At 38.6% G+C, this 15,218-nt stretch overlaps 1 protein-coding gene across 2 annotated transcripts in view; it reads left to right on the top strand.

The window, feature by feature from the left end:
- LOC122809712 (protein NLRC5-like) overlaps positions 1-15,218 on the top strand; it is a 1,339,659-nt gene that overhangs the window by 848,684 nt on the left and 475,757 nt on the right. For both annotated transcript variants that reach the window (XM_044081407.1, XR_006365941.1), the window contains exon 25: positions 12,567-12,650. In XM_044081407.1, coding sequence (XP_043937342.1) covers positions 12,567-12,650 — 84 coding nt within the window. The remainder of the gene's footprint in view (positions 1-12,566; positions 12,651-15,218) is intronic.

The raw sequence follows: 15,218 nt of genomic DNA, 5'->3' as shown, positions 1-15,218 counted from the left end.
CACACCCTGTGCTTTCCCTGTCAGCCAACCCCTGTTGCCCCTAAGAAAACAGATAGAATGTACAAAGTACCTCAATTTTTTAAGTTTTTGTACACTAGTTCCACATCTGACCCAGAAGCTATAGTTATAGCTATAGTTAATGCAGCTGCCAAACATTTTATTTATAGTAATCCTTCTGATAAGGATGTAAAACTATTGACAAGTCAGGGAAAAGGGTATATACCCCTGCAACTTTGATTTTAAGAATTCTGAACTGTAAGGCTCATTCATATGTTAACTTTTATCCAGACTTCTTCTTTCGGCTTTTCCCGGTTAGGGGTCACCACAGCAGATCACCTGTCTGCTCATGATTGGCAGTGGAGTTTTATGGTGTTGAATTACCAGCCTGGCACCCAACCTTCTACAGAAGGCACACACATGCACACATTCACACTTATGGCCAATTTAGAGTGTCCAATCCACCTACAGCATGTCTTTGGGATGTGGGAGGAAACCGGAGCACCCGGAGGAAACCCACGCGACCACAGGGAGGACATGCAGACTCCACACAGAAAGCACCCCAGCCGAGGATCGAACAGAAGAACCTCTTGCTGTGAGGCAGCAATGCTAACCGCTGCACCACTGTGGCCACCCAACTTTTATCCAGACTAATTGTGAAATATGAGAAATGTTTTGGGCTCAGTTTCCTGTTGTTAGGAAATATGCTTTCTGTAGTTTAGTTTCTTCTATTTTTTAGGTCACTATTCTTTGTTTGAAATGTGTTTATGACTCTGCACGTACTACTTCTGGGGCTGCTGCCACTGGTAATGTTTTAAAGAGGTTTGGATGGCTGTGTTCTCATAACCTCTTAGATGCTGAAAATGAAATTTTAAATTATCCCTTGGATAGGCATGCAATTTTTGAACCCTCTGCTGCAGAGGTCATCAGAAAATGTGACGAGAGAGTTAAGTTAATTCAAGGAATCCCTCAGCCCTCTGCCTCTAAATTTTCTGCTTCCTTGTAAGAAACAAAATAAGCAGTCTCAGCAGAATGCTGGTTTGCAGTCATTTAAAAGCAATGGCAGGGAGGTTCCACAAAGATCACTAGAACCTTACAGACTAAAGGACAATCAAACAAATCAGAATGGCTATATATGGGACCTTATTCCACACCCTCCTTCCCTGGCTGTCCCTCACCTCTTCCAGAAAGTCCAAATCTCTATTTGTCTCTTTGCCAACAGATTGCTTCAGACAAATGCATCCTGAATGTGATTCAACTAGGCAACAAATGGCTGTTGGAGTAAATGTCTCCTTTTTAGGGGATTCCTCCCCATCCACCAGATCAAACTCCTCTCTCCTCCTGTCTTACATCATATGATGTCTCAGGGGGTAATTTAAGCTGTTACTCCTTGGTTAGGGAAAGGATTATACTATAGAATGATTTTGGTGCTGAATAAAGAAAATCCCTAGAGACCAGTTCTGGATCTTTCTTTCTTGATTCAATTTGTGATAGAGCCCAGTTTCAAAATGCTTTCATTTCTCAACCTTTTACCCCTTCTTCCTCATTTGACTTTTCTAGTAACCTTAGATTTAAATGATGCATACCATCACTTTCCTATTCATTCAGGTTTTGGATACGTCTTAAGGCTGTGTGTGTCTGAATCACAAAATCAATTATCTGCCTTACCTTTAGGCTATCCACTGCTCCAAGGGAGTTCACAAAGTGTCTAGCTCCAGTTATAGCCCATTGCAGGTTACAGGATATAGATACTCTCTATATTTAGATGACTTGCTTATCCTTGCAGAGTAATTTTCAAAGTGTCATGAATCTCTAACAAGGGTAAGAGATCTCCTACACATGCTAGGATTCCAAGAGCACATTCAAATGTCTTGTTTGACTCCGTTACACTGGATAGTGTTTCTGGAGTGACTGCTAGACACCTCAGTACAAAGAGATTACCTTCCATAGGAAAAAATAGATCCATATCTAGGTCTATTCCAAGAGTTTTCCACTTAGACTTCTGCCATAGTGAGGGGAATACCACAGGATTTTGGGTCTCATGGTTTCCATGATTCTCATACCTCTTGTAATACTCCACATGAAAAAGATACAGTAGTATCTGAAATCCCTTTAGTCCCAGCATCAAAACTCACTGTCTTTTCAAATCCAGTCCTGAAATTTGTAAAAAGGAATATTACTTGGTGGAGGCATCAGATTTCTCAGAATCCATGTCTCCCTTCCTGGTACAAAGCAATCAGTCACAAGAGACACCTCAGATTTTGCTTGGAGAGCAGTGTCACTGGGTATAAAATGCAGGGTCTTTTGGAAAAAAGACAAACCAAAACACATAAACATAAAAGCGCAAGAATTCAGCAGTTTATGCAATGCTAGGCCGGTGATAATTACAAAAAAAGAAAAGATATGTGATGTATAATGTATGTAAATTGAAAAATGTTGGTATGGTTTGTTTTATTTTCTGTTAATGTATGCTTGACTACGTATTAAGTGATAATTTAATAATGGTGTGTTAAGAAAAGAATTGAAACTAAATCAGGGGGTCTTTCAAGATTTGATCCATCTGTGAGGAATTTCTCAGGTAGACTTTTTTGCCTCCTTTCTAAAAGAATCAACGGCAAAAATGTGTTCCATGATTCAATGCAAGATGGCCTGGAAGTCTAATACCTTTTCTTTTCCTTGGTCAGGTATGTTCATGCATGCTTTTCTATACTTTCCACTGACTTCCAGTGTAATTCTGAAGAATCAGAAGGATTCTCCAATGATTGTGATGACTCTCTTCTAGCCCAGGCAACAGTTCTTTCCTTCTTTTGGAATTGGCCTGGGGCAATTACCACAAGCTTCCTCACATTCAGGATTTGCGCACACTTGATCAAGGGTGTTTAATATATCACAACCCCAAACAACTTTGACTGACTGCCTGAATGAAAGTGGCTTAAAACCTTAAAACCTTTTAGGTGCCTCTTTTCTAAAGACATGCAGGCAAAAAGCTTGCTACTAGAAAATCATAAGCAGATGTAAAAGGTTTTCGAGTTGATGCCAGAAAAACAACCAGCACCCATCCATGGTTAATGTTACTCTAGTTCTGCAGTACTTGTGTGTCTTACTCTTCTGTCTAGGTTCTTTATTCAGCCATTTCAGCATGTCCGCCCACAGGTCCCCATTTTTCAATGCAGAAAATTTTTTGAAAGGGGTACTACATAAGAAACTTCCCAGTAAACCAGTGGCTCCATCTTGGGATCTTAATTTTGTGATTAAGAAGCTAACACTTGCTCCATTTGAACCACCTCATCTCATTGACGTTAGGTTCTTAACACGGAAAACAGTTTTGCTGATTGCTTTAATCTCTGCAAGAAGAGGATCTGAGTTTACTTTAAGCCAAACATCTCCATGTTTTCTTTCCAGAACCTAAAATTGAGGGGGGAAAGGATATGTCATACCTTGGATATCTACAGACAACTCAGCTACTATCTTGACAGAACTAAATCTTTTAGACCTTTGGATCGCTTTATTTAATCTGAAAGTAAGAAGAAGGGACAACCTGTGTCAAAACAGACCATTCCCAAATGGTTGTCTCAGGCTATGAACTTTTCTTATACTCACCACAACAAAACGATTCCAGACAAGGTCAACACCCACTCTACCAGGGGCTTGGCTTCATCTATGGCTTATGGGAAATGGTTGGATTCTAGAAGTATTCTAGGAATAGCAAAGTGGTCCTCAATGCAGACTTTTACAAAGCACTATAAACTAGATTCATTCTCCAGGTCTAGGAAAAGTTTTGCTAGGACCATTCTCCAGGGGGTCCTGGTGTCTTCTCAATCCACCTCCCAACTATAGTAAGCTAGAGTAATCTACCCATATAGCCAAAGCTACTGCAGCAGTAGTCAATATGAAGAACACATTACAGTTGTGTAAGTAAACTTAGTAAACTTATTGTAACATTAGATGCTCAAATGATCACTGTTGCAGTAGCTGCTCCCTTTTTCCATGACCCTTGTTTTGTGTGTGTGTGTGTGTGTGTGTGTGTGTGTGTTTTTTTTTCTGCCAGGATGTGGACATGGTTTTTTTTTATTTCCTAGCAATGTCCTTTCAAGGCTTCACCCCACCCCAATTGGCATGAAGTGCAGTTTAGAAGATTACTGTTAAGCACTGTTTTTGATAATAATGCCAAAGCAGAAAAACGTTTACCACAGCAACTCAGGCAACACAGAGAAGAAAGAGTTGTCACCAAGTGTAGGGAGCCTTTAACAAGGAATATAACAAGAGATCCTGTAGAGCTATTAGAAATATTTTGGAAATTTTATGAAAGTCTGCATAAAGCAGATAAGTATGGAGATCAAGCAAAGCTACAAATGTAAATGTTTATGGAAGAATTAAATATGTTAAGGTTAGAGGTAGAGGAGGCTAAATTACTAATAGGATAGGAGGAGATGAGATAAAAATTATTATGTACAACCAATCAACAGGAAAGTCTCCAGGAATAGATGGTATTCATGTGGAAGTTTGGAAGCTAGCAGGGAAAAAACTGATAAAGATCTGGAAGGCCTTGTTTAACAGTATTTTAAGAGGAGGAGAAGCACAAGCTTCCTGGAAGAAGGCAGTGGTGGCTGTAATACCTAAAGAGGATAAAGACCCATCAGATCCAGCTTCATACAGGCCCATTTCAATCCTAAACCATGACTATAAAGTGTTTATGTCTAATGGCTAAAAGAATGGCAAAGGTGATGTTAAAATTGATTGAGATGGATCAATGTGGTTTTGTGAACAGGAGGCAAACTTTTGACAACATTAACAGAACAGTGATGATCCAGAGGGAAGCTGAATGTAAGAAAATACCATTGTTGTTGGTGGGCCTTGATGCAGAGAAAGCATTTGATAGAGTAAGCTGGGAGTTTATGAGCAGGGCAATGGAAGCATTTGCATTCCATAATAAAAGTATAAGCTTGATTAGATGGATATATGAGGGATCAGAGGCAACAATTAAAATGGGTGGGTTCCTCTCCGATCATTTCTGTTTGAGCAGAGGAGCAAGGCAGGGGTGTTCTGTTTCCTCCTTGTTATTTACACTATATTTTGAACCATTGGCAAAGAAAATAAGAGAGTCAGAAATTCAAGGATATATCTGGTATTATAGTCAAGAAAAGCTGGCTCTATTTGCAGATGATATTTATTTTATACCTGATAAAACCAGAAAAGGAAATTTCATTATTATGGAACATTTTGAGGCAGTTTCAAATCTTTTCAAGATACGAAATTAATGAAGCTAAAACAAAGGCAATAGCTGTAAATTATGTACCCACACATGAACTGATTCAGCAATATCCATATTTATGGGGACATGGTAAAATGAAGTACTTAGGGGTATGTATTAAAAAGGATTATAGTGTGGCAGCTAATGATATGTAGAAAGAGACTAAAAAGATAATACAAAAACTGAGAAATTAGAAGCTCTGTTATATGGATATGGATACAAGCAATTAAAATATTTTTAGTCCCTTGTACAGGTCAGGCATATTTTTATCAACCAGAGGAAAAGTGAATAGCAATGAATAAAGAGCTGAAGGATTTTATCTGAGAGAGTAAGATGCCAAGAGTCAAGTGGGATAAGCACCTTTTTTCCAGAAGAACAAGGCAGTTTGGGATTACCAGATTTGAAGGAGTATTTCAGAGCCACACAGTTAAAGTTCCTATGCATAGCACAAGCAAAAACCTATAATTCAAAGTGGAAAGAGATGATGATGATGAAACAGGAAAGAAACTCACGAAGCAAGTAAAGACTGAGATTTTGGATGCAGATCCTTAAGGAGAATAACAATAACCATGCAGAATATTATATTTCTAAAGTAGCAAAAGTATTCTAAGAACTAAGCCAACACAGGAATGGAGAAAGGAGATTCCGCTGATAGGGATAACTGCAATTAGGGATAAAAGACAATAGGCAAGAGGGGGTTGGAATTTATTGGAGAAATAGTATAAGAACCAAGGTATTGGGCGCAAATAATTAGACACGGAAAGGTAATAGAATCAGAGGAAGCAAAGAATTTATTTGGACTGCAGGAAAGAGATTGCCTTCCCTATCAAGTACCGATGTAACTACATGAAGCCAATGCATCTTCTGTCTTCAAATATGTTTTAAATAGGTGTAGAAAAAATAGTAGTAGATGTTGGCAACCATGTATCTACTTAGTTAAAGAAAGTGCAGTGTATATTACTGTCCTTTCTTCAGTGCCAGCATTACTGACATTTATTTTCATTTTAAATGTCAGTACGTAATGATGGTACTAAATAAATGCCTGGACTAATTTCTATTGCTCATGTTCAATTTACAGTGAGCATGCTGATTGGTTTCTACAGTCAGTGTGCATCGTTTGGAATATTAAATAGCATGTATTGTATAACTGGCTTTATTAAGAGTTACTTATGGGGAGCTGCTGCAGCTGTCTTTAGATATGAAAGATAGAAGTTAGATATTTATATTAACAGAGAGCAGCAGTAAAAAGACTAGATGATGGAGTTATTTTGAGGATTTGTCTGGGATAAATACATTTAAACAAAAGACTGTTTGCTCTAAATGGAATAGTTTGCTTAATCAAAGTCAAGTCAAAGAAACTTTATTGTCATTCAGAGCTACACCACAGTATAGCTGAACGAAATTGCGATGATTCGTTCCCAGTGCAAAAACATACATACAGAGAAGAAGTAGGCTACTTAATGCCGTGTAATAATCCTGTAACATTACTGTTTAATGCTAATTTGTAATGAAAATTGTATAATATGTTGGAGTTTTTCTCCCCGAGCCTCCACTGAAAAAGGGCTCTTCAGCTTAGTCGGACAATCCCGGTCAACAAATGTAAAATAAAATAAAATAAATAAAAATAAGAAGAATAATAAAATGACATAACAAAAATAAAAGTAAAAATAGAATAAAGTAATAACATGACCAGACACACTTTACATATAAATAGAATTGAGTAACAACATGTGCATGACATTACTATAACATAAGAACTAAGCAGCATATGGAATGGTCCGCATGAATATTGCATAGTGTGATTTATATTGCACTTCATAGAGTCCTACGGTAAGGTAAGGTGTGAACCAATGTTAAATATACACATCAGTTAGTTATTGCACATGAAAAAGGTTAACACTTATAGTGCAACAAAGCCTGGATATGTACGAATCTGTACAGTCAGATAAAAAGCATAACTATGTGGTAGGAGGGGAAGAATGCATTGACAGTCTCTTAGCTTGTTTCTCACAAGAGTTCTGTAGTCTGATGGAGAGAGGAAAGAAACTGTTGTTAAGTCTAGAAGTCCTACAGTGCATACTTCTGTATCTTCTACCTGAGGAGAGGTGGAGAGAGAACATACCATTTACAGTATGCGAAGGATCATCAAATATCTTCCTGGCTGTACTGATGCAGCGTGATTCATATCCAGAGGTGCAAGAGAGGAACCAATGATTTTCTCTGCTGCCCTTACAACTTGCCTAAGAGCCTTATGATCAGAGGTGCTGCAGCCCTCATACCAGACAGTGATGTTATTGGTAAGGATGCTTTCGATGGTGCCCCTGTAAAAAGTTTGGAGGATGGTCTTAGAAAGTTTTGCCTTCCTCAGTTTTCTTAGGTAGTGCAAGTGTTGCTGAGCTTTTGTGACCATGTAAGATACATGGACTGACCAGGACAGATCCTCAGTGATATGTACTCCAAGAAACATTCTAGTTTTGACCATTTACACTGTCATGCCTTTCATCTCTAGAGGTTGGTGTGGTTCTTGAAACCTTCTGAAATCCACAATCAGTTCCTTAGTCTTGCTGACATTCAGCACTAAGTTATTGTTGTCACACCAGCCCAACAGATGTTCTATCTCATTCCTGTAGGCCGTCTCCTCTCTGTCTCTGACCAGACCTATGACAATGGTATCATCTGCAGATTTGATCATTTTATTGGACTTATGTCTGGCCATACAGTCATGCATCAGCAAGGTGAATAGGAGCGGACTTAAGACACATCCCTGTGGTACTCCTATATTCAGGGTTATGCTTTTGGAACAGTTGTCGCCCACACAAACCCTCTGAGGTCTTTCCATGAGGAAGCTTAGAATCCAGTTACATAACTGGGAGTTGATGCCCATCTGTGTTAGTTACATTATCAGATTCTGAGGGATGACAGTATTGAAAGCAGAACTGAAGAATATGAATAGTAGTCTTGTGTAGCAGTTCTTGCCTTCCAAGTTGGCCAACGTTTTGTGGACTGCTAGGGAGATGACATCTGCTGGGGTTATATTAAAATCTCGAAGGTTTAAAACTTTGAATCCCTAAAGATCGACCTTTAGTGATCGAAGTTTTAAATCATTGAAACCTAAATAAAATATTAAATAAAGCAAAAAAAAAACTAAATAGTGTGCAGGCGGGGGCAAACACCTGCACCCCCCCACTTAAATATACCAACTCCGAGAATGCACTACATTGAAGTAAATGGAAATCTCCCCCTAAGGAGATTTTCCATTTAAACGTTCGATGTTGTGCACTTTCGCTATTCTCGTGTCGACAGTATCATATTCGATATTGTCAGATTTCGAGAATTTAATATAGACCACATCTGCTGTACTATGGTTCATCCTGTATGCAAACTGCAGTGTGTCCAAAGTCACTGGTATGCTTGAGGCTATGTGATCTTTAAACAGCCTCTCAAAGCATTTCATCACCGTCAAGGTTAAAGCCACTGGTCGGTAGTCATTTACAGTTGTCGGTTGTGGTTTCTTGGGTAAGCGAATGAGGTCATCTCCTTGAATGGCACTAGTAGTAGAGAAGTACTGAAGATGTCTGTGAGTACTGGTGCTAGATCTTTCACACATTCCTGTAGTACCCTACCGATGATGTTATCTGGGCCAGCTGTTTTCCTCCAGTTGACCTGTTTCAAGTTTCTGATGACATTAGTTGTGTTCAGGCTCAACACTGCTTCATCCTTGTCAACAGCTAGTTTATTTGCCACCGCTTTGTTACCTGCATCAAACCTGCTGAAGAAGATGTTCAGTTGGTTCAAAATTTCAGTGCTGTCATTGCATGAGGTTGACGCAGGTTTGTAGTCAGTGATGGTTATGTCCTTATCAACATATCATGTGCAAGGTGGTTGATCATGATACAAGTACAATATAGAAGATATTAGATTCACAAGAATTGTACCATTTATGCTGACTGTGTTTTATTTATCTGGACAGGGTGATCATATTGGATAATTAATAAATATTTGAAATAAAATTAATAATAACAGACCTCATTATCTCTTGTTGATTAGGCTGATGGGTGAATGAGGGGATGTCTTGAATGAAGCTGGGGCATGTTCATAGGTTCATACTAGGCTATCTGCCCTGGGGCAGTTATAAGCCTAGCCCGATTCTGTATGGCTTTTAATTTGAGTATACTGTGCCCTTTTAAAGTTTAGTTTTTAGTTTACTCCTCTGTGTCTAATAGGTACACGGAGGTAATCCTACGACAAACCCCCATCCCCCCACCACTTATCGAGATTCAGTGAGAAGAGATCTTGTGAGGTGCCTGCCAGGAACTGGAAATATTATCCAGAGCCCAGAGCCTCTGGGTATGAACCTTCCCTCCAGCAAGTTCTATTTATTTCTGTGCCTTTCTGTGTGCCCCTAAGTCCCTGGGGGCTCTAAGGTAGTTAGATTTACTGAGATGACCAATAATTCTAATTTGGATTGTACATAGCTTGTGAATCAGGGGCATAGATCACCTCGAAGTAGGCGTATGCTGGGGTTTTACCGAGACAGCATTTAACCGAGCTTTTGAGACATGATGTTTGGAGACCCTTTGATCTTTCTTGATGAGTGACTTTTTGGTCTTTCTAATGTAGGCAGGTGGCAGGTAATTTACATCCCAAAAGGGGGGGATTAAATGATGATGGGCCTGATGAGGGATGAATAAAGGCACGAAACTTCCTGTGATGGAGGGTGGGTATAACCCTTGGTGTGGGTCCCTTAGAAGGTCTTCTAACCACTTGGCAGGGTGGTTTCTCGGGTCTGAAGTCCCAGAACTTTTTCTCCCCTTATCCCTTTCCGCTAATGTGTCTTAATGGCTCTGTTTTATGTGGTAATTTGTGGGCACATTGTTTTTTTGGCAAGGCGCTGACTATACCATTTGGCATTGTCCTTTTAAACCATGCCGCTTGGCTTGGTGGTTGTGTGTCTCCTGAGAGACCTTGAAAAGGGCAGTTTGTGTCAGCTGAGAGTTGATTACCTCTACCAGTTTGCAGTCGCTCAAGACTTGGTGGAAATAGTCCTCCCGAACTTAAGAGTAGTAGAAAAGTGTATACCCATGTCCAATAGTAGTCCCAGGACAGAACCCTGTGGGATGCCACTTCAACAACTCTCTCTATGGGAGCTGTAGCCAGCAACTCTCTGTGGGTTCTGTCTGAGCTGGCTTGGAGGACCCATCTTGTGACATAGGGTTATGTTGATGTTTGGATAGCTTATCATTGATGCCTGAGGGGGTATTGCAAGGTCAGATATTGCGTGGTCCAGATAGGTTGTGTGAACACGTGTCCCTTCATTTATCAAGATGGTGACTGGCTCACAAAACTCACCCAGTTCAAAAGGCAGGATGTGCCCTTGAATGTCTTTGACTGGGTAGGAATGTCTGTTTGTAGGTCCTTGTGTCTTTGTTTCAGAGCTCCATGATGATCCTGCATAGCCTTGGCAGATGGGCGATAGTAGGCTTATGGAGCCATAGTTTCGTATGTCATAGAGGCTTCACCTTGTGAGAGGGGGGACCACTGTTGCTGTAATGCCTGTTGTAGAGGGACATATGGAGTAGTGAGGTATATTGCTGGTATAGCTTCTGTTTGCCTTATGGGATTAGTTCCTGGGCTGCCATGTAGGATCATGGCCTGGGACGCCTATCTGAGATGGAGGAAGCAGTGTTTTTTGTTTTGGAGAGGGCAGCTCACCGGGATAGTGTTGCAGACAGATGAATTGTGCTAGTACAAAATGAAGTATGACTAAGTGGTAAAGAAATATATGATTTGGATGTTTTATATTAATTTATATATTAATAAACATTTTGTCCTGAGGACTGGCGAAATAGTCACTTTGCATTGAAAAGTAGAATAGATAACGTCATAATGGAAAACGTGCAGGAATGGGAAACCAGTGCAGGAATGGGAAACCAGTTTATGTAGAGTGGGACAAGGAAGATATGTAGGTAGAGATATGAGGTCTATAAAAAGAGAGGAACAATTTGAGGAGGCTAGGTGGCATTTTCGACATCAAGTTATAGAACAAGTTAAAAGACATCATTGCCAGTTGTCTGCCCGAATTTTTTTAAGAGAGAAGTTAGGGAGCACCACCTCTCTTGGTAATATGACATGGTGATCAACTAGAAGATGACAGCAGAAGGCTGTGTACTAGTGTGCATTGACAGAATAGGTAATAGACATGGATGTTGCTGAGGGATGGGGCGGGTAACATTTTTCTCAGGAATGGAGTGGTTAAAGGGACTTCAGTAGAAGAATGATATATATCCAGCTTTGACCCCCCCCCAGCAATTTGTGTGCAAAATTAAGTGAGTATACACCACTGTTTAGTGATGAGCTCAACTACAAAGTGAGAGATGTTTAGAGGGATGCCCGGGAGAGTGTTGAGCCATGTAAGTAAGATTAAAAAGGAATAGCACCATAGAAGGAAGGTAGAAACTGTTACAATTCACAAGATGTAATAATGTGCATATAAAACTGCATGAAATTGTATTCCAGTATGCCTCATTGTGAATATTTTAAATACGTTAATGTTTGCTAACTGCATTCAAGAATAGTTAAACATATAATGGAATTAGAATAATACCCGAATATTACATTCGCACCTCCCAAATGTCCCTTATTATGAGTTTTAAACTTTTCATTTTCCATGCAGCTTTTCATTAAAGGGTCTGTCAGATATACATTGTTAAGACCTTTTAACAAATATTCATAGGAAATAATGAACATTTTTACCTCAAAATATATTTTTGTAAATATTGAAACAATTATGAACCATACTCTGAGCTTTCTAGGTGGTTGTTTAGTAAGGTTTCACCATTTTACCCATTTGTTCCAACATTATGGCAGTGTTCTACATTTCGAATATTAAAGGTTGAACGCTATGATTACATTAGCACAATCCAAGGTATATAATCTTGTAAACTATTGCCCTTGCATGGATATTCTTTCATAAAATACTTTAAAAGTTTTAAGTCTAAAACCACTTGCTTTTTGTTTCTGAACCTTGATCAGTAACGGTACAAAAAATATGGTTCTTATACAGAAAAATGACTGTTTCTTTTTGATATTTCACTGACTGATAACATTTTTATGTTGCTGCAAAAGACTAGGAATACATAGAAATAAATTAGTAAGGCCTCAGAAAATCCATTTTGTAAGATGGATTTTAATGTAGTGTACTCTCTTATGTGACTCTAGTTCCAGTGATGTTTTGGTAGCTCATATCATGAAATTTTTGTAACTTACATTTTTCTGAAGCTGCTTATTAAGCTCTTTCTACTGCTTTGTGTAATTCTAGCCTTTCACAGAATGGCATTGGTGTCTCAGGAGGAAAGAAGCTTGTGGATGGTTTGGTGCACTGCTCTCACATTGAAGAACTGCAGTAAGTTGCATCCTTTTACCAAATCTATATCCTGTTAATATATTACAAAAAAAATGTAAATACAATATGACAAATAAGATCTGGGTCCTTCTATTCCCACATAATTATTACCCTGGTTCCTTATCCGAGCGTGCTGAAACTATCAAAGGATCTGAGTATGCTAGTTATCTCGTGCTCAAATTCAAAATAGATTAAAATGCATGCATTTGTAGTCTATCTTAAGGGGGTACTCTGGAAAAAAAAAAAATCACTGAACTGATTTTATTGGGTTTTGCATCCTCTGTTTATCCTGCATCAGTCTTCACTTTACTTTCCTGTGAACTAGAAATAAAGTGGGCATGGAGAAACCTTTCATCTTATATCATCCTTTCCATGTGGGTTGGGTCTTGGTGAACCCAGTTTTCAGAGATGTTTTCTTTCTGGTGGTGAGTCTGACCACAGTATGATGCTTGACAATACTCCTAATAGTACTGCTACTTGTACAGGTCTAATAACATTTTCTTTAATTGGCCACGTTTGTGGTAAGTGGAGAACTTTTATGCACTACTTTCTGGTGTCCTAGCAACAACACACTAGACAATCTCCTTTTCCAAAGTTTTCATTCCCATTCTCCAGTTCTGTCCCTGCTTTAGACACAGTTCTGCATCTTCTGCTTATGCCTTCTAGGTTCAAGCCTTGGAGTGCTGCACACATCATGGCAGATCTTAGCTTAAAACCTTCTAGATGTGTTTGACCGGGAATTCTTATTCAACTTTTATAATCTTAAGAGGTCACAGAGAATAATTCAGAAATGTTTCATAATCTTCCATCTGGGTAGCTTTCTACTCAAACTGCATGAGAGGTGAGTCTTATTTTCTGTTCTCACCAAATTATAAAGAACACATTTTTTTCTTTCTTACAAGCTTGAGATGTACATCTTGACTATTTTTTTCAGTTAGAGCATAGTATTTTGAAATCAGCCTGAGTGGCTTAATGCACTTATAATCTGGGACCTTACTTCAAGAATTTAGGTTAAGGCAGTCTGTACATAGCATTTTTTGAGATAATCAATTACAAGTACACCACACCTAAAGGTAGATAAATGTTGCCTTCGCATATTTTATAAAAAGATGTCCATTATGGCAGAAACTCATAAAGCTATCACATCATGACAACCTTCTGGTCCTCAACTGAGCAAAGAGTTTAGAAGAATATTTTACTAGAGAATTTTTTTTGCAGTTTCTTTTGTCAATGTATGCATAGCCAAAGATATGTATGCATCTCAGTCAGTGCAAACATGCAGTCTCAGATCACCTGAAGGCTCTATCTGGTAATTCCATCCCCGCCACCACTATAGTCAAATACCAAGCATGGCCTGTTACAGATCAGGGAATCATATATTCAACTAATAAACATAAAAAAAAAAACAATGAAGCCAAGAGAACCAATGACAAAAACATTTATTCTCCTGGTACCTCTGCCTTTCGCCTTCAAGTGATAACAAACTACAGCACTACAAATCCTTAAATAGTTGCATCACAATTAAATTACTTCATTAAACAATTATCATACATTATTTTACAACATTAAAGAGAAACATTTAAAACCAACAAATGCATGGTACCGACCAAAATAAATTTTCTCATCACCCCCCACCAACAACCCACCTACCTGGCAAACTATAAACTTTATTCAACTTTATTAAAAAATTCAACAGAACTTCCTGATTGAGACCTCTGGAGAAAGGGTACCATAATTAAAAATAAAAGTGGTCTCAAGTTGATTTAATTTTTTTACAAAATCCCCTCCTTCCCCTACAGCTTGTGCCAAAACACTAAAAAACAAGGAAGCCCCATCCCCTAAATCTTCAGAATGAAAGTGTTGGGCAACTGGACTTTCCCCTTTCTCCATTTCTAATATCTGCTAAATGTTCTAAAATATGGGTTTTCACCATCCTTTTTGTCTGCCCTATGTACCATATTACCACATCACACCCACAACCCAAAATGTAGACAACCCCACAAGATCTACAATTAAATTTCTTTTTGGCCATATACCTACACTCATTAATAAACGAACCAGAAACATTTCAAATCCTGTTATACACACTACAGTTACCACATGGGAATGAACCCACTACCTTTTAAGGAATATTTTGCACATACGTTGGTCTATTAAGTAATTCCTTCAAGTTACAAAACCGACTAAAGGAAAATGTTATATTATTCTAGAATGTTTTACACAAAATTTCATCTGCTATAATCATGGGCCATAAATCCATCACCATCTTCCTCAAGGTTTCAGAAAAGGGACTATACCTAGTAACATAAAAGAGTTTTTCCACTACCCTCCCTTTGCCTCAAATCCTTTCCCCAGGGGTCTCAACCAGGAAGTTTTGTTGAATTTTTGAATAAAGTTAAATAAAGTTTAAAGTTTGTCAAGTGTGTGGGTTGTTGGTGGAGGGTGATGAGAAAATTTACTTTGGTTGGTAGCACTCATTTGTTGTTTTTAAATGTTTCTCTTTAATGTTGTAAAATAATGTATGATAATTGTTTGTTTAATGAAGTAATTTCAGTGTGATGCAACTAT

Source organism: Protopterus annectens, chromosome 8.part0 (genome assembly GCF_019279795.1).
Source record: "Protopterus annectens isolate FY-2018-M chromosome 8.part0, PAN1.0, whole genome shotgun sequence".
Lineage (NCBI taxonomy): Eukaryota > Metazoa > Chordata > Ceratodontiformes > Protopteridae > Protopterus > Protopterus annectens.
Note: the sequence above shows the minus strand (reverse complement) of the source record. Positions and strands in the feature narration are given on the sequence as shown.